This window comes from Fringilla coelebs, assembly GCF_963513975.1.
Source record: "Fringilla coelebs genome assembly, chromosome: 4".
Lineage (NCBI taxonomy): Eukaryota > Metazoa > Chordata > Aves > Passeriformes > Fringillidae > Fringilla > Fringilla coelebs.
In genome coordinates this window covers 59,266,658-59,289,314 of record NC_140032.1, presented here as the reverse complement: position 1 = coordinate 59,289,314, position 22,657 = coordinate 59,266,658, and the positions used below count along the sequence as shown (strand labels likewise).

General features: G+C 36.4%; 1 protein-coding gene across 3 annotated transcripts in view; it reads left to right on the top strand.

The window, feature by feature from the left end:
* Positions 1–22,657, top strand: part of LRBA (LPS responsive beige-like anchor protein) — a 363,835-nt gene that overhangs the window by 126,132 nt on the left and 215,046 nt on the right. For all 3 annotated transcript variants that reach the window (XM_084204142.1, XM_084204143.1, XM_084204141.1), the window contains one exon: positions 1,130–1,238. In XM_084204142.1, the coding sequence (XP_084060268.1) occupies positions 1,130–1,238 (109 nt within the window). The remainder of the gene's footprint in view (positions 1–1,129; positions 1,239–22,657) is intronic.

Genomic DNA, 22,657 nt, shown 5'->3' with positions numbered 1-22,657 from the left:
GAGAAAAGACAGTAAGGCATCACTCTTTCAAACGCACAGTAAGAGATAGGTGGATCCTTATTTCAGATACATAAGTTATTTGGGCTAAAATTAACATTGGATGCGTTAGAAGACATCCTTCATAATAAATTCTGTGGTTGTAAAGAAAGCCTTTCAATACTCTCTGAACTTGTTGAAATGTACTTAGGCTTATATGTGCAAAGAAAGCAAGTGATTTTACTTTCTGCTACTCTTTTTTCTACAACTGGAAACCTTACCAAAAAAACCCATTAGTAACAGATATTTTAAAGATTTAATCCATAGAGCATGTAATGGATTTATCTGGTGTTTCTTTGAGTGATCCTGTGGAAATATTCACCTTCTAAAACAGTGTGACTCGTGTATAGCCAGTTTCAACTTTATGAATCCCAATGTAACTAATTAAAAAGGAAATGTTTTTAGTAACAATATGTGAACTCAGAGAATAATTGGGTTGTAATTCAATCTGTCAGCTCTGCTGCCATTCATAAACTCAGGGTTTATGAAGGCCTCAGAAATCTCAGTTTGAATTACAGTTTTATTCTGTATGTAACCTGTAACAATGTATATCTTAGCATTTAATCTGTGAGACTGAGAATGTTTTATAATCCTGAAAATATTACTTAAATGTATACTTACCGTAAAATTTCAATCTTGCATTTGGAAGAAAAACTGTATTGCATTGCATTTTTTTTAATTTAGATTTTACATCAATTATGTCAGAGCTTTAACTGTGGATGTTTATATCCACCACCACTTTATATGGTGGTGGATGTGAAAGATTTTTTTTTAATGTCTCTATTTTAGGTAAAACAAATGACTGTCTGGAGTGTTTACATTTTATTTAATATTTACTTTGGTTTACTATAGAAATACTATTTTACTAGTTGCCAGAGAATTACCCCCAATTACCCCCAACCTTATTTATACTGTTTTCTTAGGACAATAAAGTCAGTCATAAGATCCCAACATATTTGCGCATATATATATATATATATATATATATATATATATATATATATATATATATATATATATACACTGTATTTCCAGATTTTTAGTTTTTGACTTCATTCTCTTAAGGCATTTCCTAAATATTCTCTGTCCTCAGGTTGCTGAGTCAAACCATGAAGGAGCATCTGGTACGAGTGGCTAATGAAGCAGAATTTATCCTGAGCAGACAGAGGGCAGAGGATATTAACCGCCATGCTGAATTTGAGGTAAGAAAGGAAATCTTGTTTCAAAAAAGCAAAACACAAAAGCATAACCATCCCACTGTGTATAAAGATTCCAGGCTGTGATATGGGCTTTGCAGGCATCAGGAGGTTCCACTCTGAATGGTGCTTTGCTGTTGTAGGGTGATGTAATAAGTTTGCTGCTAACTTTGATGGAAAAACAGGCTGAGCAGAGCTCAGAACTTGCTGAAATTGGCACACCATAGATTGTAGGGGAAAGAATTTTATCATACCAATGCTGCTCTTTTCCATTTAGCAAATATCATTGTATGTGTTAAAGCTGCTTAGCATCACAGTCTAGATACAGGTCTGAAAAAAACCACTTTGCCGAAGATAAGTGGTAACAGGCTGTGAAGTGCAAAATGAGAAATTACTTTCTTTTATCATTTTGTATCATCTGCTATTTAACTAATCCCTCTCTAAACCCATTCTCCCTATGTTTTACATGCCTCAGTGTGGTTTAGTTATGTTTTCATATTTTCACCCCACTTAAGGGAATCTAAAGTGAAATGATGGTCTCTCTTTTTGTAATAAACTTATATTACTTCAAACAAAAATAGAAGCCTGTTTTCTGAGTCACTTTGGTCATAACTTCAATTTAGGGTCTTGGTTACATTATATATCAGCTTTCCTTGTGCTTTAATTATTGGGCAAATGAAAATGAAGCTAAATCTCTCTCAATTCACTAATATTCTACTTAAAGAGTAGTTTGTCTTTCTTCTGACATGTGATATTACTTGTGGTTTTGTTTTTAAAATGAAGCATTAAGAGATTGAAGGCACATTTGTGTTTAACGTATTTCTAAACTGTTTTCCTCTTAAATCTTTACTTGAAAAAAATACTCCCCAAAGATGAAAGCATATTTGTCTTAGACAGTGCTTATATTCTAAAGGTCATCTGTGTTGGCCCCAGGATTCAAGCTGTGCGTTGTCTAATAACATATCTGCACTTCATCTAGAGCTAGTTACCCCCTCCTGCAAACAGAGATGTTGGAAGGTATCTACAGTACCGTTCTGCAATGGTGAAATAGCAGGCATGTTTCATTTATTACATCAAGGGTTTGGCGACAGTCCTGTGGAGATGAAAAGTGCATCCTTTTGCTCTGTTGCCTGATAATTATTGGACTGGGACATGCTTGACATCTTTTGCACTGGATTTATGCAGAAGCTCCATGCATGACACGGTGTTATTGATTAGATGAGCAGCCCACTTTATCCCTTCAGATGCAAACTATTTGCAAAGAGGGAGGTGTGTATATAGGAAACGTGAGAGAAATGAGGAGTTCTCTCGTATAAATACAGGCTCTCTGTGAATACAGTTGTTCAGTGACAGCTGCACTCTTAGCCCTAGTTCAGCCTCAAGATACCTTTTATGGTGTCTGGAAGAAATTTAAACAGAGCATCAACTTACATTTTTAATATAGCTCTGGGTTCTGCTGTGACAAGTCTCCAGGATGAGAATTGGCTGATATTTTAGGCTGATGCTGGTTTGAATCTGTCCTGTCTCAGCAATGGTGGCTCAAGAGGTTTAACTTATCAGGTGGAACTTAAATGGAAAATGGTGTACTCAAATATCAGCGGTCTGTTTATCCAGTTTAGTTTTGTTCCTGTGTGGGAAAGACTTTGATCCAGCATGACTTCCACAGGTGTAGAAAGTAAGGATGTACAACTATTGGATTCTATGAAATGTGTAAAGAACCTGATGTCTGTGGCAGACTTCAGTCAGTGTTGTGTTCCTTTGTGGAAAGAGAAGCCATTAGTCATATCCATCTGAGTCTGCAGGTAACAATCAGAAATCATGTTAACAGTCAGAAATTCTGGTGTTCCATGCTCCATCCATGTCTTAAGATGTGAGAGCTGAAGAAAGTGAGCAAAGGAGTGATTCTATAAGATTTAGCCCAGGAAAATGATGTATATGAAAATGTGGGTTTGATCACATTTAAAAGTGTTTTGTGCTTCTGGTAATTACTATTTGTGGGTTTTTTTAAAGAAATGGCTTGGATGGGCATGTTTGGTTCAGATAAGAAGAAAGTTTTGCCCTCTGAGTGCTATGGAGAAAGGAGATGAGACTGCTGAGACTGGTTGAGGAGAGATAAAGGTCCTCAGATAAAAAAATAAGGAAAGAACTCTTAGCCTTTTTTTTTTTTTCCTTAAATTCAGACTTCCAAGTCTGGTGTTTCATATTGCATATGAAATAATCCACATTAACAGTGGGTCAGCAAAAATCCAACCCTCAATTTTCTTTTTAAAGATCTTAAGGATGTTTACTGCTACCTGATTGTAATTCTCCATTTCTAAAAGTCATGATGAAGATGAGCCTTGTGATATCTGAGTCAGATTTTGAAGTGATTTGCTCTATGTTGCAAGGACAGTTTGAAGTAAAAGGCAAATTTTGTTTTACTTTTTAAAACTGAAGTCTGGTATTTGGAGCACATAGAGGCAGAAGAAAGCAATGGAAAATTTAGGCAAGCTTCATAATGAAGCTCTCTATATAATTGTATATACTCAGTTAAAATTGGGTAAGGATGGTCATTGTAAGAGGAAGGAAAAGCCTAGGAAAATAGGTAATACAGGAAAGGCACTGCTGTGCTGAAAACTGCATCTTAGAAATGTGATACAAGAAATTATTTGGTGATAGTTTAAAAGTTGTCTGGGGCACCACTCCTGTTTGGTTCTTAATTCATTGCCTGTACAGGAGTGATGTTTTTCTTCCAGAAGTGCTTTGAGAAATATCCACTTATCAAATTTTTCCCGTCCAAGAGGAGATAGGGAAGCAACAGTAAATGCAGCACGGTTGAACTTTGCTGTGTAAGCTCTGGCTGGGCTTTGCTCTGTCTCTGTGTGGTGGGGCCCTGCATTGGCAAGAACATGGAGAGGAGCCCTTCCCATACAGTGGGATGACTAAAAGCGTGGGAAGAGTGTCTGAGCAAGGATAGTTTTGGGGTTTGTCTTCTTTTTTTTAGGCTTGCTGTTCCAGTTTTGCTTTGGATATGCAGTAGACTTTAAGTGCCTCAGTGAGATATATTTAAACTGAGGAATAGAAAAGAAATATTTTCTCTTCTACTTCTGCCTTCTCATGGCAATTTTCTCTCTTTCAGAAACATAAGTGTCTTTTCACTGCTACCTGTATGAGGAGCAGTTCCATCTATGCATGTAGACATATGGGGAGGTAACCAGGAAACCTGAGACATACTCATTTTACAGTGTGATTTAGCCTCAAAAAAGCCTGATGAAGGAATATTCTACTCATTTCTGTAATGAGGTAGCAATGAAACACACATTGTTTTGCAGTGAGCATTTCTAACATATACCTTATAAGCTTAAATTTTCTCCATAGTCCTTTGGATTTGTATGTACATGTCTCTTAGGTATTTTTCAAGATCTCACCCTTGGTGTTTGACAGAGTTGAAAATCCTGAAGAGGAATGCCTTTATGGTAGTTTCATGCTGCCACCCAGATTGTTTTCTAGAAATGACCTTGAAAAATGTGGTGATTCTCACTGTGTCTTAGATTATCTGTGCAGACTGCTGTGGAGTCAGGCCTATGGGAATAATTTGATTTGGTGTGAGGGGGAGGGAATTTTGTACTCTAATTGACTTTATTTTATAGTTTATGACAGAAGTGCCCATTGCCTTGGCTATGCCTCCTGTCTTATGTAAATCTCTTGATGTACTTCTGGGTGAATATACATATTTATAGAATTCTAAATAAGTTAATCTGCAAGATTTTTAGGCATGGACTGTTCAGTGTTTCATCTTTCTAGTGAAGCTTTAGTTTGCTCTTGGATGGATTTAGGCAAAATTCTGTGATACCAAGTCTTAATGTTTGAGTAAAGTATTTTTGTTGACTGCGCCAGGAGCATGGTTTCTTTTTTTTTGCTGTTTGTTTTGTCTTGTTTTTGGTGTTTTGGGTTTTTTTTGCGTGGAAGATTCACATGAAAAATTAGGAAAATGGGGGAAAAAGTGCAATACAAGACTATTCATAATGTTGTACATTACGGTGTGTGTAGAAGAGCAGTGGAGAGTGCCACACAATAATTTTCAGAAAAATTTCTATAATGGCTGGAAGGATTCTTCATTCTGAGGAAAACAAACCCCTTGGTACTTTTTCATTTAAAAGCTCCTCTAATTAGCAAAATGACTTGCCTCCTCAAAGTGTCATTTTTGAGAGATTGTGTGGTGTCATCCCCTTGAATTTTGCTCAGATTCTTGTCATCCATAGAAATAGAAAGTGCTGGCATCCTTGTTATTGGCTGTTTCTGTTGATTAACTGAGAATTTCACATGACTTTCCCTTTGCATTTGTTATAAATCATGCTAGGCAGCTAACTTCTCTGCATGATTTCTTCTCAATAATTAAATCTAGCATTTCCAGCTGCTGTAAAATTTGTTGCCCTTTTGTGTTCAGTTATGTTTTTTCATGCGGAAGACTTGGACTTCCTCACAGTTTTAATTCTTATTCAGTGTCAATTTACAGGCTGTGGTAATAAACCGAATGTTTTACTTCACGGCTCCTGCTGGGAAACGAATCTTAAAACTGGTTTTGCCTTGACAGAGGTGGGATGCAAGGCTAGGCAAGTGTTCCAATAGTGACTTGAAGGGAGCTTTTTGCTTTTTGTTCCTTGGCAGAAGGCAAAATCCAGTACTCCCCTTGATGCATAATCCTCTGTATTCCAGATCTTTTCCCCGTTGGTGCACTAAGCATTAAATGTTGAAACATGTTATTTGTATCAGAAGAAGTGACTAAAAATGACTGCATGTCAATTCTGGCAGAATACCTGTAAGTCAAAGGGAATGTTTGAGAGCCCTTGAAAGAATTATGGAAAGGTATTTGAGGTTTTTGTAGTTTCTGTAGATGATTGTTGCTTCTGTACATAATAAGAAGTTACTGTGGGAAAGAAGGTTGTAATCCTTGACTGGGTCCATATTCTCCATAGCTTACCAGTGGTTTTAACAAAAGCTGCTTTGTTATAGAACCTGTGCTTCAAAAAATCCTTCTGTGGCTCTTAGAACATCCTTTTATATTAAATGTTTTTCAGCACACTTAAAGTAATGTCCTAATTTATTAAAACAAAAGATTTTGTAGTGATTTCAGTGGGAATTCTCTCTTTTAGAGTGGGTCAGCAGTGATGGTTCTCCACACATGGAGATAAAGGATAGTGCAAGCTGCAGGAATGCACCCAAAAGTTGTTGTCATTAAGACTGAAAAAAGGTAATGGGGCAACATGAAGGAAGATAAATGTTCCCTCATGGAAAAATAAGGCTTTACACATGTTGTTATGAATGGGCTTGACTCTCTCAAATTTAAATTTTAGATAAATGCTGCCCTTAGCATTGGGACGTTTAGGTGTTACAGCACCACCTGTCTGTCAGTAGTAGGAAGAAAAAAAATTGACTTATTTCCAAACATATTTTGGAGGTATTATAAATGTTTTACAAAGTGCTGAGCGTACGAGAATATTTTTTTTTCCATGGGAGGATTAACCAATTTTGTTCTGCTGCAATGATATGTTGGCAAGTCCCTAACTAGGAGACTAAACTCCTTTTATTCCTGAGGCAGCAATTTTTGGGATTGTCTTATGTGAAATGAAGGAGACTAAGTGTAATTTGAAAAAAAAAAAAATATCCAGGAAGGTCATGCGCAGTGTTCTACAATGTTTGAGATTTCAACTTCTTCTGTCCTTTTTCACTTCTTTTACATATTTAACATATCTACTTATTTTTCTCTTCCTGTGAATATTAAACTTCCTTTTTAAAACTGTTTATCCCCTCTTATAAGTACTGTTGCAGATTATTGTATTCACTAGAAATTAGCAAAAAGCTTAAATAATCTACTCTCCATAGGTCTTTGAATTTATCTTTCTCTGTGGGAATACATCTGAACTCCATCAGAAGATGTTCCTATCTGCCCTACCTCATCCTGCTTTTCTTTAAATATATTTTTGGCATTCAGACTTGATGAGCTTGATCTTTCTTGTCTGTGTCTCAAGTGGCTTGTTGAAAGAAATCTAATGAAGCCTGACTTCTTTACAAAGGCAGTTTGGGCTATTGCCAGTGTGTTTATTCCTTTGTTTGCTTTTTGCTTTAAACACAGCTCCAAGCTTACCTTATAGAAATTTCACACTTATTGCCATGTTGCTCCCTTCAGTCCTTCAGAGTCCATTTGGCATATTTCTTTACTCTGGCACTGAGGCAGTTTGAACAAGAGCAATGCAGCTGATGGCTGTGCTCATCCCTGAGTTATTCTGGATCACCTGAGTGGACACTGCCTGGTCTCAGCAGTTGTTCTTGTCCCGGTTTTCTTTTATAGCATCTCTGTCCTGGGGTGGTCATGTGTTCCAGGAGCGCTTTTTACCCTTTGATCTTCTGTTAGCTCTACAGAGACACCTTAATGGGCTTCCTCCTCCTGATTTGTTTGAAAAATAATTTAATGCTGCCTTTTATGGCTTTATGCAATTGTTCCTCTATCTCTTTTGACCTGCTTCATTCTGGTTTTAAAACTATCATGCCATAGAAGCATATTTTTCTGTTTTCCTTTTTTGAGGAGACTTACTGAATAATGCTATTTCTGCAGTTTAACCATTCCAGCTTTTTGTTTGTTTGTTTTTAAAAGAGCCTTCTTTTGGATGGAATATGTTTCCTTTGAACCCTTAATATTGTATCCTTTTATACAGGCTTTGTGTTGTCTATTAAAACATTTTCCATGTTTTTCTGCATCTTTTTATATTTATAATATGAAAATTAAGCTAGCCTGGTAAGAAATTTCTTGCTTCAAATGAGATGTTTCCATCAGAAATGTTGTTGTTCTCACCTATTCATGAAAAATAAATCTGTATTGTTTACCTTATTTATTATTCATGTACAGATTTTTATGGTAGCTCATGCCAGGTAATGATTCTTAAATAATCCAGACTGAAGTAATACAGTGTAAATAGAATGCAATTTTCTAGCACTAACAAAGCAAATATATATGTTTGTGTTTGATTGGATATTTTATACTAAAATATCTGTCCAGAGATAACTGGTATTGCTTATGTACCATTTTAAGAACAGTGTTAGGAATTGTTCAGCTTTGAAGGAAAAGCACTGGTGACAGTACACATCTCTCCTATGTGTTTTATTGTAACTCGGTTTGATCTAAATGAGAAACACGTTAAGTTAAAGTAATTCTGATATTGGAGCTGACAAGGTCACAGAAGATCTTAAGGGTTCTGAAGGTATTACTTCTCAGTATTTCAAGTGGTAGGTTGGACTTAAAAATCTGCTCAGTTGTAAACTTGAACTTATTTTTATTTTCATTTAGCATTATTTCTTTCCTGTTATGTGTTTATTGTCTTTGGGCTTCACTGTCAAGCCTATTACCCTATGTCAAAGTGTGCATTCTTAAGGAAGAGCTCATTGAAAGGGAAAATGCAGTAACACTCTCCCAGAATACATTCCCACCCTTCTGCAATTTGAAGTGATGCTTGAGTTGTAAAATGCCTTTTCCCTGGTAGTGAGTCAGGTTGGATGAGGAGACATGGATCACAAACAGCGTTTCCTAAAGCACCTTCTGTGCATTACACTGTTGTAATTAATAGAATAAAGCTGTTGCTGATAATGGCTGATGACTACACTCAATGCTTACAGTTGGGAGACTGACTCCAGCAAGTGTAATGAAGGATTCATTCTAATAGCTGCCAAATTATGGCAGAAAGGAGCAAAGATAAAGGTGAACACAATGGACATAATTTTATGTCTAAAATGAAATTATTTTCTGTGTTTTATTATCTAAGGCGAAGCTCCTTTTCTGTTATTATGATGATGACTTGGTCTTCCAAACTTCCCCTCCAGTTCCTCATATCTCCTCATATCTGACTAAACGGTTCTGAGTAGCAGAGTGTCAGCAAGGAACTCTCTCAATTCATTATTACTCATTCTGCAGATTGTTTTTACGTATATGTTAGAGAGCTAAAACAAATTGGCAGGAATTGTACAGTTTAAATTTGTTTGACTGGGCTCTTATCTCATATTTTCTCTCCTCTCCTTCTAGAATGAGCTCTACTGATTCTTGTAAAATACCCTTTCTTTAGCTGCTTTTTCTTTTATTGTGCTTTTGTGGTGTTGGTCTAGATAAGTCATGATACCTTCCCAAAATGCGACTTTTTAAATGAAAGTAGTTTGTTTATGTGAGTGGAGGATTTGTGATTACTGATGTTTTAAGAGCTTTGATGAAAAAAAAGAAATTAGAGTATTCTTCTGTTGTTGTTATTTCCCAATTTCACATTTCCATAGAAGGTGAAAATATAGATATCAAAACCATTTTGAAAAAAGTGTTAATTACAGCATGATAATTTAGGTTTCTTTTTGCCTACAGGAAGCCAAACCTGCTTTTTTTTTTTTTTTTCCCTGTTAAAACAAACTAGGGAATTGAAGAGTTTTTAATAGCATTAACTTTCAGATGAAATGTTTTCAACCAGTCTTTATAATTCCAGAATTAGTGAAACATTTATATCTTTAGGATTCTTCCATCAAGGCACAGGGAAGCGAATTATTGAAAAGATAAAAATAAATTTGTTTGCTTTCTGTCAGAGTTCATATCTACAGCCAACCTTGATAGAAGACCAGAATGATTTAGACAAGTTTGCTTTGGAGATTCATAACATATGCTTGCTGGACAGAATTGAGTTATCTCTGCTCTGGAGAGTAAGTTATTGTAGCAGGAGCTGACAGAGATGAAGATAACTGAGGGAAATTCAATTACCTTTTAGTGTTTTCCTTCTAATAGGATTCTTAATGTGAAAAAGATTCTTAGATGATGCGCCTGTGTTGCTTTGTGAGATCTGCTTTGATACCTGCATCCAGAATAAAGTGAACTCTTCTTTTAAGCCTTCGTTAAGTATGAAATATGCATCTGATTGCTAAATAGGTGATAGCTTTTGATTCAACATATTATCAGTTTTAGTCCAGATGTATTTGACAGTCTTTTGGCAGTAGTCTTGAATATTCCAAATACAATTTCATTTTCAAAAGTATTGTTTTTATGTAAAAAGGTTGTTTATAACAGCAATTGAAGAAAGCGGTCACAAAATTGTAAAATAATTCCCTATACTCTAGTGCTGTCTCTCATTTGGTTATTCTCTCATTTGGCTTTCCCTGGAAAAAGCACCCAAGTTACAAACACTATTTATGACTGACCTGAGTTCAGGCTGTTGGGTTAAAACCCATCCACTTGACTGTAGCTGCATTTCATGTAAAAGCTTATCAGTTATGAAGTTACTGGAATAGATTGGTGCATTCAAGTATTAGGATGTTGTTATTTGTGTTACTTGTAAAATATATTTTGTAGTGTCTGGTGGTTGAAATGCAAATTTAGAAGTGACTTTATGAAGGAAGCTCACTCTGCAGCTATATGTACAAGAACAAACCATGTACGAGTTTGTGTACCTGCAGTATGCACTCATTTGCTGACCCACTAAACTGCTGTCTAGAGCTGAAGGTAAAAAGAGTTTATTTTTTAAACTCTGAACCTTACTAGGATTGCGAAGTGTGCTTTTTATCTGCACTGTTTACCCAAGCATGTGCACACTGACATTTCCATATAAGAAAGGAGGAACAAGTATCTTCACGTTAGATTGATTTGCAACCCCAAACCAGGTTTGGATGTGCCTAAAAGACATGGCGTACCTGACCCTATGGGGTAATGAATTGAAATTCTGGTCCATATTTTGAGTAGCTACCTGTCTTGATCTATGGCTTCTTGGTTAAGTCAGCTGTGGTTACCCTCACCATTCTCTTGTTTGCACTAAAATGATAGTAGGAATTGTCTTGTTTTGTTGTTAGTGCAGTCTCCTGATTGAGGCATGACAGTGTTGATAACCTGCAGGTTCATTTTTTGATGTTCATGAAGGTGACCTATGAAAATCAGCTTTGGGACAACATACTGAAATGCTTAGAAAATGTTTGAAGGTGTTTGTCAGTAGTGCCTGAAAGCACTTACAGCCAAAGTTTTTACTGTTACCTATATTTCTTCCATTGAGTATTTTTCTCATTTATCTTTTGGTATATTACTCAGGAGAAAATTGTACTAAAAGTTGCATTTAGTGTAATAATTTACTTTCTTGTTCCATTGAAAGCTTCAGCCTTTCACTGAAAATGCTCCATTATGAATGCAAAATATTGTGGTGTGCAGAAATAAACACCTTCATGAGTGATGCTTGAAAACAGACAGTCATTGCTTAAATAAAGATTCTACAACTAACTTAGTAAAATTATCTGTAATTTGTAGTAGATGGGATGTCTGGGATCCAGGGAGCTGAAAATGGTGGAGAACTGTCAAGCCACATCCATCCAGGGGTGGTATTCCTAATCTTTTCCAAAGATAGCCATTTATTTCTGAGTAGATCTATGCAGCTTTCCAGGAAAGGGAAGAAGACTGCGCTGATCAGAATTTTTAACTGGAATTGAAAGGTCCTTTCACATTGCCTCTTCTACCTCACTGCTTTGCACTTCAGGTTTTTATCTTAACTTCCCTGTATTTAAAGTGGGAATCACTATAACAGAGTTTAAAAACCTTTTCCTTCCTTCTTCATGTTATTCTTTTATTGAAGTGTTTACAGAATGAGTCTCTCTACTGATTTTTCTCTTTAACCTAAATGGGAGAGAAAGCTGAACCAATTCCTTTGAGATGGCCTCAGGTCATGAAAAGGAAGATGTGTCAGGCAGTTAAGTTGCTCTTCTGGTGATTATTTTGTCAGGGAAGCTTCCAAGTTACTTAGAAACCTCTGGATTTCACTGTTAATCTGGAGTCCAACTGGAAGTGGCAGAGTCAATCCTTAGAAAGATTTACCAATCAGAAAACCAAACTGTCTTCACTATTTCCTTCACACAAGATGTTTCCTGTTACTTTTCTCACCACTTCTCTCTCCCAGCTGTTCCCTGCTCAAATTTCTAAGTCCCTGTTATTAATTCACTACTTTGAAAATACATCTTCAAAGATTTCTGGCCATCTTAAAAGAAAAGATTTTGATATCTCTTGGAAGTAGGGCTTGGAAGGTGATGATAGTGACTATGATGAGCAGTGCAAGTGCTTTGGTCATCATTCCATGTTTTTTCTTTTGTATCCTAGTGCAAAGATACTGGTTTTGTAGGGTTTTTTTTTTTTTTGGTAAAAAATTTACAGGAGCAAATTTCAAGTCTAAGTAGTAAGGCCAAGATTATGGCCTGATGGATTTTGAGAAGTTTGTGCTCCTTCAAGCCTTTCCCCTGCATGTCCTTGCAGAAACTTGAGATTTAAGTCTTTCAAAACTATCCTGAATTTTCTGTTGTCCTTAGAGTAGTTGAAGATTCCATCTTTTGTGGCTGATTCCAGTCCTTGACAGATAAAGCAAGCAAAATTCTCAGTTACTGGATGGGTTGCTATATTACAGAGAATATGTGGAATTTGTGAAACAAATGTTGTCATAATTTGGGACTAGAGGCCAGGGTTGGCCCTATTCCCTCTTTGCTAACACCAGGAGGACTGGGTCATCCTCACCAGTGTTCCATGCTGGCCCTTGCTCCCAAGGGAACACTTAAAGAAAACAAAAAAACCAAAACAAACAAAATAGATATCTGACTTCTAAAATATTGTTGATTATTTTTTCCTGTGCTGCCTGTTAGAAACCCCAGATATCTCATTTCTAAGGCGTTGTTGAGAGCCCTGTAGCCAGCATCACTCATCTTGGCACTGGCCCAGTGCTGTTTTGCAAGGCAATTTCGTATGGTCAGCATGAGAGGAGGGAGGAATGTTTCCTGGGTTACTTTTGAATCACAGTTGTTTGAAGCTGTTCAGAAATTTGGAATATTAGAAGTAGTTTATTGACTGGAGTGTAACTGAAGCTGTTAAAGTGTGTGAGAGATGTTGTTACATGGCTCTTTAGTATGTCCAATAACTGTTGCTTACATGTGTTTTATATAATGTTTTATGTCATTTCAGTAGTTTCTTTCAGTCTTGTGCATGCTTGGTGGAAGCTGCTGATTTTGATTAGTTACTGTACTTTATTTCAAAACCTATAATTTTAATGAGTGAACTGTAATTCACACCAAAATTCAGATTTGTGTTTTAAAAATCCACAGAATTGGTGTTGCTTTTTTAAAATCTGCATGGCTTTTGTGCTTTAAAAATAACAAGCTCCAAGTATTGAATTTATAATTTTACACTGAATTAAATTAGCAAAGTCTACTTAAGCAGGATTTGTGCAGTTGGAATGTGTAATCTGTTTTGTGTTCTTACAAATTTTCTACCAACATCCTTGCGTTCAGCTGTTGGTAGAAAATGCTGATAACTGTGTTGAGGGTGAATATGAAATTATCCTCATACCATTAAAAAAAAAAAACAAACCCAGAACAAACAGAGAGAAAAACTTTATATGCTGAACTTAAAAAAAGCCAAAACCAAAAGTAAACAAGAACATCATTACCTTGAAATTGGTATATTTCACAAGTTCTGAAAAGTAGCATTGAAATGAGAAATAAAGAGAAAATTTAGGAAGTGGCTCTTACCTGTTTTTATGTAAAGGTAAACAAATTGTTTAGGAAGTATTATATAGTTTTTTTTTTTAAAGTAAAATTGACAACATAAAGGATGATGCAAGTGGAAACTCCTTGGTGCTCCTTGGTGCTTCATTTCTCTGAAGGAAGCATCTGTGGTAGTTGCAAGTCTGTCTCTTGCATTGTTGCAGTCTTTTCATTTACACCAAGAGAGCAAGAAAAAATATAAATTTTAGAGCAATATTCTCAGTCTGTTCCCTATTGTTCAGTATAAGGATCTGGGATTGTATGAATGAGTGTTTTTCATTGAAGACTTCTGCAAGAACACCCAGAGGCTGTTGTCTTCTCATGCTTCCAGTAATGGGAATATTTCAAATGCCATCTTTTTATGGATAGTAAAATCACCCAGTTATAAAAGAAATTAAATTATCATGCCCCCAACAATTTTTAGAGCCGAATGTCAACCTTTCAAGGGTGGTAGAACTTTTTCTGGAAAAAAAAAAAAGTTAGTTAAGAAAACTTCTTATACATCCCATGCTGTTCTAAAATTAAAAATCATTTTGCCTTAATGCATGAGAATCAATCGTACAGGAAAAGGTCTCATGCTCTAGAAGGAATGAAACACAAAACATAGAGTACTGGAACAAAGGTGAGGGTCAAAAATAAAGTTAAAACAATTTGCTTTTCATAGTTTGATGCCATAGGAACTCTGACAGGAGGCTTTAAGATAAGGCAGAGGTTAAGCCAAAGCTGGGATTGTGACTCAACATGCTTCCACAGTAAGTGACTAGGAATGATTTTAAAGAATAACTGCTATAAAAAACCATATAGACCATATTTTAAAAATACTTCTCTTTGCTTCTGATTTTTTTTTGTCTTTGCCATTTCATCATCATCTTAATCAAAATATATTGTTTTTAAAATACTTGGTCTTGGAAAGAATAAGCCTCTTGGAACCTCATTTACAAAGAGGTAAAGAGCAGTTTTGGAGTGCAAGTTAGAAACTTGTAAATTGGCAGCAGCTACCTGTAGGGGGATATAATATAAGAAATTAAAGGTAGTATAGAAAGTAATCTTACCCCTAAAGGAGTTGCAGCTGAGCCAATTATGAGAGATTAGGAACAGGCCTGACTTGAACAGGCCGTAGCTGTAGCCAATGAGAAGAAGAGTGTTATAAAAGAGTGGGTTGGTTGGGTGAGGGGGAACTGGGGTCAGTTGGCTACTGCGAGAACAAGGAAGAGTCAGTGCTTAGAGGAACTGCCTACGAGAAACATCAAGGACATAGGAAAATCTAGCAATATGGAACCGTAGCAATATAACGACAATAGAACCATTGCAATGTAATGACAACATTGAACATGTTATTCTTGAATAGACTTTAAAATAAAATTCCATGTAATTCTTATTTTTTCACAGATTCTCTCTAGTTATTTGAAAGTTTATTACGAAAACAAACCAAATATACCAAAACCCACCCTTAATACTTATCCTTAGTAATTAATTAAAATCTTTCTGCAGATGAAGATGACTTAATGGTAGTAACTAAAGGGCTTTATTCCATGTGTGGGAAAGAAACACTTTGCCAGTAACCCCGTGTTTGTCCTATTAGCAGTGTTGCTGAAGGATCCATGCCAGGCAGGGTGATCATTCTCCACTGTGAGAGCCTGCAGAGGTCCCCTGCCTGACATCAAGACCACTAAACTAGCTCTTGGAGCAACCGTGGTAGAAACTGGTGGAGGACAGATGAGTTACCTTTTGGGAATAAATTTATGTTTGCAAAGACAATTACATGTTTTCAGTTTTTTATTCCAATTTTCCCACTAAGCCTCATAAGTGACATCTTTATGAACCCAGTCGGGTGTGAAAACAATGTGGTATCCAAAGAACTGATGTTTATTAAAGATGTGCTTGCCACTGGCATGCAACCCATCATGGCAAGACAGGAAATTATTGTGCCTCAATGCTTGTTATCTCAAATGAATGTGATCTCTTGCTTCTTTTTTCATAAATTGATAGATTTTGATACATTCTCAAACTCCTGGATTAAAATCAGAGTTGTGTTCTGAATCCAAGACACTAAACAGGGAAACCTAAGAAGTGTTTGAGGGGAGCTATGTATACAATAGAACTAGAAACACAGACCCCAGACTGGAAGGATATCACAAGGGGCTAATCTTTCTGCCTTTTGTAAAGCTGGAACTTTACGTAAGCTTGAAAACTGTTTATGAAGAGGTTTTTGGCTGGAAATGAATTTTCTTTGTGGGTCTTTTGCAAATTATAGGGAAATTTACTAAGTGTGAGGTAGCAGGAATATCAAGCAAGAAATAACAAAATCAACAGAGGCATGTTGATTTTTTTTGCTTAGGATTCTACATACAATAAGAATGTGACTTCTTATATAAAAATGAATCCTATATAGAAATGCACATTCCTCCAAGGTAAGTTTTGAGGCCATTAACATAAGTCAGGTGTTAAATACTGTATTTATAGCTGCCTCTTTGATAGCTATAGAAGTTAAAGAATTTTAAGTCATGTAAATGTCTTTCACTTTTTTTTTTATAGCCAGAGACTGAAACCACATTTATAGTGACTTTATTTGGAACTTCATTACAAAATGCTCTGTACCACTTATGATGGGAACTAGTAGTACAAGCTATTTTGTTCCAATTTATCCTTTGGTTTATCTGCTTGTCTGAATCATTCTGGCTACATTTCCCCACTCATTGAGAATGTCCATGTTTTTCTATGTTTTAAGGTATTATTGTTTCACCACTTACAGAAATGCACCTTCTCCCACTAGTATGAAAAATTATTCAGAATTGATTGGATACGAAACTTGTGAAAAATTGCTTTTTATGTGGTACCTTTAAGGGCTTCTTAACGAGTAAGTTGTGTTGTTCAGAAATCCTCACTGGTATGTGTTACCTGCTCTTAGACACTTCATTTCAGGTTTAGCTGTGCCATCTGAACTGCATGTGACTTTCAATCTGTTCAGGTGTCATTCCTGTGCCAAGCCTTGGTGCTGTGAGCTGTAAAAGAACTGTGCTGGCAGCGGGGTGTCTGGAAATCTGAATCCTGGGGAAGCAGTCATTTGCTGCTTGGGCCAAAACTGCTGAACTGCTTTGTTCCCACCTTCAAGGCAATGGAAATCCTTACTGTGCCCCAGTGGAACGAGGTAGTTGCAGAGGTGGCTGTCACAGTAAGGGAATGAATGAGGACATTCCAGAGCTTTGTATTTGATACACTTCAGTACTTACATGTTTTCAGGTGATTAAAAGTTATTTTACCCCCTTTTAAAAACTTAAGTTGCATAGAAAGGACAATATGAAAAGATAGCAAAACGAAGTATCCAACAGCTGTGAAATAATGCCCCAGTGGGACCTTAATTTGGCCCTCACTAAGAACGTGTAGTGAATCCTTAGATTATGTAAGTATATGTCATTTTTGAACAGAGTGGATGTTCCTTATGAAATCAGAGTGTGTTGGTTCCAAAGTCCAGAAGTTGTTTGTGGATTTGGTTTGCTTGCTGCGCTGGACTAGAAGTTCTTCAGTGAATACAGCACTAATCTCTGTGGTGGTGTTGAAGCCATTGAATGTCACAAGGGTGATATAATGTGCTCGGGGAACGGCTGAAGAAATTATCCCTGGCTCCTTTTCTTAATATCAAACCTGAGAGCACAGAGTCACCTGTGCAGGAGTGCTGAGCTTCACTGTTTCTAGAGCATAGGGAAGGATACTTGGATACTTTCTAGCTTGAAAAATGCCATGTACTTACAAGATGTGAGCCCAAAAAATGTTAAATTTATCGCCAAAATGTGTTGCTTTTATGGTCTTAGACTGTTTTAAACTAGAGCAGCATGAAGGGACTGCTGACAAACTGGATTTGCAAAAGAGGAGGGGAGGAAACTTCCTATCCTAGTGTGTAATTTGGATGCAAAATGTTTGTACATAACTGCAGTAAAACCAGGTCCTTAGATTTGAAAAATCATTTCTCCCTGCATATTGTTTATTTATGCCAGAGGTTAGCAGTGATGCTTAGAAAGTTAGAATATTGGAATATTCTATATTTCTATATTCTATATATATTCTATATTTCACAGAATATTTCACAGTTTCTAGTGAAAAGGAAGAGATCTTGTTTGTGCAAAGCTTTATCTTTGATTCTGATCTGAGGGTGCTGCTGTCTCACAAATAATATCAATTAGATAAGCATCAAAGAAAGTCTGAAAAAAGGTCTGTGGTGCTAGTGGACACTGCAGAAGAAATCTGATTTTATTTGTCTCTGCTCTTCACTATTTCTTTATTCCGACAGCTGCTTTTTTTCCAGTTGAACTCACATTAGTTTGTCTCATTTACCTACTGTATTAAATTGGGTTCACTTGAAATACACAACCTGCATAAAAAGTACTGTTGCCTAGTGTTTATTTGGGTTTACTAAAGCTTAATTCTGTGACTCTTGAAGGTACAAAATAAAGCTGTTGACTCAGCACTGATTAAAGCCAGATGTCTCTTGAGATCCTTGCATTTCTCTCTAATCACAAACCCAAATTGATTGTGGTAGATTTTTTTTTCCTGGTCATGACCATAGTTTTACCAGTCTGTGTTTGGTATGATCTAAGTCAACTGCATGCTTTTTTTCCTCCTCTTGTTATTTTAAATGCACTTTTTTTTCCCCTCAGGAATGTCTGGCTATAAATCTACTTGGTTTTTTTCATTCCTTCTCCCCCCCCCCCCCCCCCCCCCCCAAATTGTATTATAAACAGTTGATTTAGATGCAGATTCTTTTTAATGTTGAAATCAGATAAAAGGCTGGAAAAGTGGATAAATGAGGTTTGGAAAGCCATGGGTTGAAGAGATGAGAAGCCATTGCATTGTGTTCAGTCCATTAAAACAAGAAGAAATAGAAGAGATACTTTGATAAGTGTTCTGCTGGTGTTAACCTTGATGGCTATTATCGGGGGGATGATGCTATATCTATTTCATTGGCTTAAGCTTTTTTCATGCTGAGAGAAATCAATACTTGGAGTCGTTGGATGACAGAGGCATCACTTCAGAATTGACGGTGGCTGTCAGACGTTGTCATTGGTTGACTTTTGTTCGCTGTTGAGGTTTTAAGCTTTCATTTTTCTAAGTCTTATTCAGGAGTCTTTGTAAGATTTCCCTGGGTAGCATTTTTAGTCCAGACTTTAAACCTCAGGTCAGAGGTCAAGTGCAAAGATCTGTGAAAGCAGAGAACTGAGGAGCCCTTCATTTACTAAAATATCCTTATTTGCAGGGAATTTACATTAGTGGCAAGACTGTGCGTTATCTTATGGATGACTTTTCCTCCTAAGTGACACCCTCTGAGACAGGCTGTTCACAAAGCCAGTAGCTTTTAGCTAAATTAGACAAAGGAACTGGCATATGTAAAAATGGTCAGTGATCTCAGAGTCGAAGACTAAAACTAAAAAGGTGCAACATTTCTTTTAAAAACCCTACACTAGTAAACTTCTGAATCTCCCGCAGAAAGCATTACATTGTAATTTTTGGGCTGCAGAAGTGCAGCCCCAAAATTGCAATGCAGATGGTACCGAGCAGAAAAAAATCTTTTACTCGACATTTTTGTAAAGATCAAAGATGAAATAGTTCTAAAAACTAGGTTAATCCTGCTCTTCACTGTAATATAGACAGGCAGAATAGACTAACTCACCCTGTCGGTATTTCTGGAATATTTCCTGCATACAGAACGTACTGTATTTTCATAACTATAACTTGCCTTTTGGATGACCTTGTGGCCCTTCAGAATTCCAGTTCCTTAAAAATGAATCTTTAGATAACCTGCGTGTTCAAATTGCCTGCAGTCTTGTCCGGACGGACAATGGGAGAGAGGAAAAACCCCATTCTGCAATAATAGCAAAGTGAAGGATTTTATTCTTTCCTGGATGAAGGGTTGGGAAACAAGAGTCTTGCCTCTATTCTGTGCTTAACACACTTCCCCTTTGTAAAACTTTCAACAGTCACTGAATTTAAGACTTTTTGGGAATGACCGGTGAGGTGTGTATATGAAAATGCATTGTTTTTCTTCTTACCACACTTTGTTTCATCCTAAGCGTGACTGGACTACTTCTGTGATTATGGTTTCATTGCACACTTGCCCAAACAGATAATAAAAATCATGTAGGCCAAGGCAGCAGTGCAAAGAAGGTTTGACAACTCTGTTTAACTCTATCTTATTTGTAAAACCATATTTTGGCATGACAAGGGTGCACATTGCGGGGGCAAGGGATGAGATACTAAAAAAGAAATAAAGCTGTAGAGATACATTTTGCAATTGTGCACAAACAGAAATCAAACTGGATTTCTATTTTACATTAATGGAATGATTGGGATTTAGTGTGAAATATTGACTGTGTACCATTCTATATTCTGGTGTTGCGTCTTGGGAAGCGGTGCATCAGATGAACCTGGCATCTGGAAAATGGAAAATGAAGAGAAATAGGGACTTTTGAGTGGATTCAGAATAGTCTAGTGGTGATTGGCTACTTTAGGATGAGTCTTTTTTGGTTCTTTTTGTGGAACCAGTCTTCTTTCACTCTTGTATTCAAAGTATTTGAGAGAGGGAGGTGGAGAAATAACTTCTATTTTGCTGTATATTTGGCATATATTGAGGGTAGAAACGGAACCACTGAACAAAGAGAAGGGTATTTTTGCAGAGCTTTCTTAGGGTAAGTAGCTATATATACATGTGACAGATATCTGGAAACACCGTGGCTTCTTCCTGGTTTTGTCTGCAAAATATATATGGTAAAGAACATGCAATGGTTAAGAGCTCTCCCTAGAGTGACGTTACAATTTTATGTGATTGCTGCCTGTGGGAGCCTCTCAGTTTTCGTGTGTAATTGCAAATTTCTATTCATATTAAGTGGTGAATTTCCTGAAGTGGAGTTCTATTTCCAGTTTGTAACGGGCTGGTTGTGTTTTTGTGGAAGTTGTCAGGATAGTAAAATACAATTCTTTTTCTTCGTTTGTCACGGCTTCATTTTGAAAATCCTTGTTGGTATTTAATGAAGAATGTGTTCAAAATCACATCATAAAGAGACTTTTTTTAAAGAGGTACAAGTTCACTATATCTTTTACAAAACATTCTAGTTTGATTTCCATTTTATCATGTTTTAAGGTCAAATGTGACTTTAATGTTCCATAAAGAGACAGAGATTGATAATGGGGAAAGAATAACCCTCTAATGTGATTTATATCTATGGATTTTATGTCAGATATGAAAAGTTGCTGTTCAAATTGTAAAGGAGGATCCATTAAAGAGCACTTTAAAACATTTTACTACTTGGCTTACCTTATTCACTTGTTTTTTAGAATTCTGCCCTTTCAGGCAACTTAAAAATAACAGCTTGTGAAACATTTACAAAGTGCTAGAGAGAAATCGGAATCATCATGGGTGCAAAATAGTTCAATGTATTGGAAAAGACAGCTGTGTTCAGAAAAAGCTGGAAAAATCCTGTCCAGTGTTGGGTATGATTTAGTCATCTTATATTTTTGTGAAGAGGGGTTGCAGAGTGCTTCATGTAGGAATACAAAAGACAGTTTTTATGTCTCATTGACTTGGAAAGTCAGCTGCTTATTCTTCAGTCCTCCTGGATGTCTGCTCATCAGGTGAGCATTGCTGTAAAGTGTGGGGAAATCCTGAGAAAATACCTAAATATATTAAAATTGTTGGAATAGTTCTTTAAAATTTATTCATCTGTTAGTACATTTTTGTCGTCTAGTGTCTGTGAAAATCTACACAAGGCCAAATTTTATCTTGTGGGTTTTTTCCCCATTCTTTCTTTTTGTCACTTTATATGACATATATATTTGTATATACACATATATAAATAGCATTCATAGCCTGCTGATTTTTTTATTTACAGCAAGTTTCTAAGGCTTGTACGTATGGATAAATTAAGTGTTGTTACTGTTTTAAACATGAAAAGCATATGACATTGTGCTGATAGCTAACCTCTAAGAAATAATTGTACCAGTGTCTGCATCAGCTGTGCTTCACAAAGAAAAAGCAATTTTTTGTTGTTGTTAGGCAGACATTTGTGTCCATTCCCTTAACTAGATCATAGAATAATCCAATCATTGACAAAGGCCAAAATGCTTTGTCTGGCATATGTGATCTGTGGAATTGCCAGATGAAAACTGAAATTACAGACAGAGAGTGCTGAAGCGGGGAAAAGCCTTTATTGTTTCTACCAATACTTGCATTTCTTGAGGGTTTTCATGTACAGCAAAATGGGGTTTTGGTGAGGGGTTGATAAAAATTTGATGCCCATATTTTGAGTTCTTTATTAACAGGCAAATTTTCAGAAGGTCAACAAAACCCCGAACTATGAGACAATGTTGTAAGAAAGAATCTCTCATAGTTTTGAGTTCAGTTTGTTGGTGTGACTTACAGTTCTTGTTTGCTAGAATTTTCTTTCGAGCAGGTTGGTAAGCAGAAGGTGTTTGTACAACAGGTGTAATACTGCTGGGAAAGTTACTGACTTTCTAATGCTGGCCTGCAAATGTGCTCAACTTCAAGAAGCCACCTGGTAAAGATCGATTTAGTCCTCAGATGCATTTTGTTTTCTATCTGACAAAAATGTGGATTTTTCTCCTTAGCTTTCATGGATATATATTTATCTCAGCAACAGCAAGCAGTTGGTTCCCCAAATGGAATCAAGAGTCATGGGAGTGGAGTGGTCAGCTAGCTGACATTCATTATTCTGAAATTTGCCATTGTTTTTATATAGCTATTCATTTTGTTATAGGCATAACCACTTTTATTTTATATGCTTTGTTATGCAGTCTGGCCATTCATGGCCATTAATGTGTTGGCTTTTGCTAAATTTTGAGTGTGTGTGTGATGTGGTTAAAGA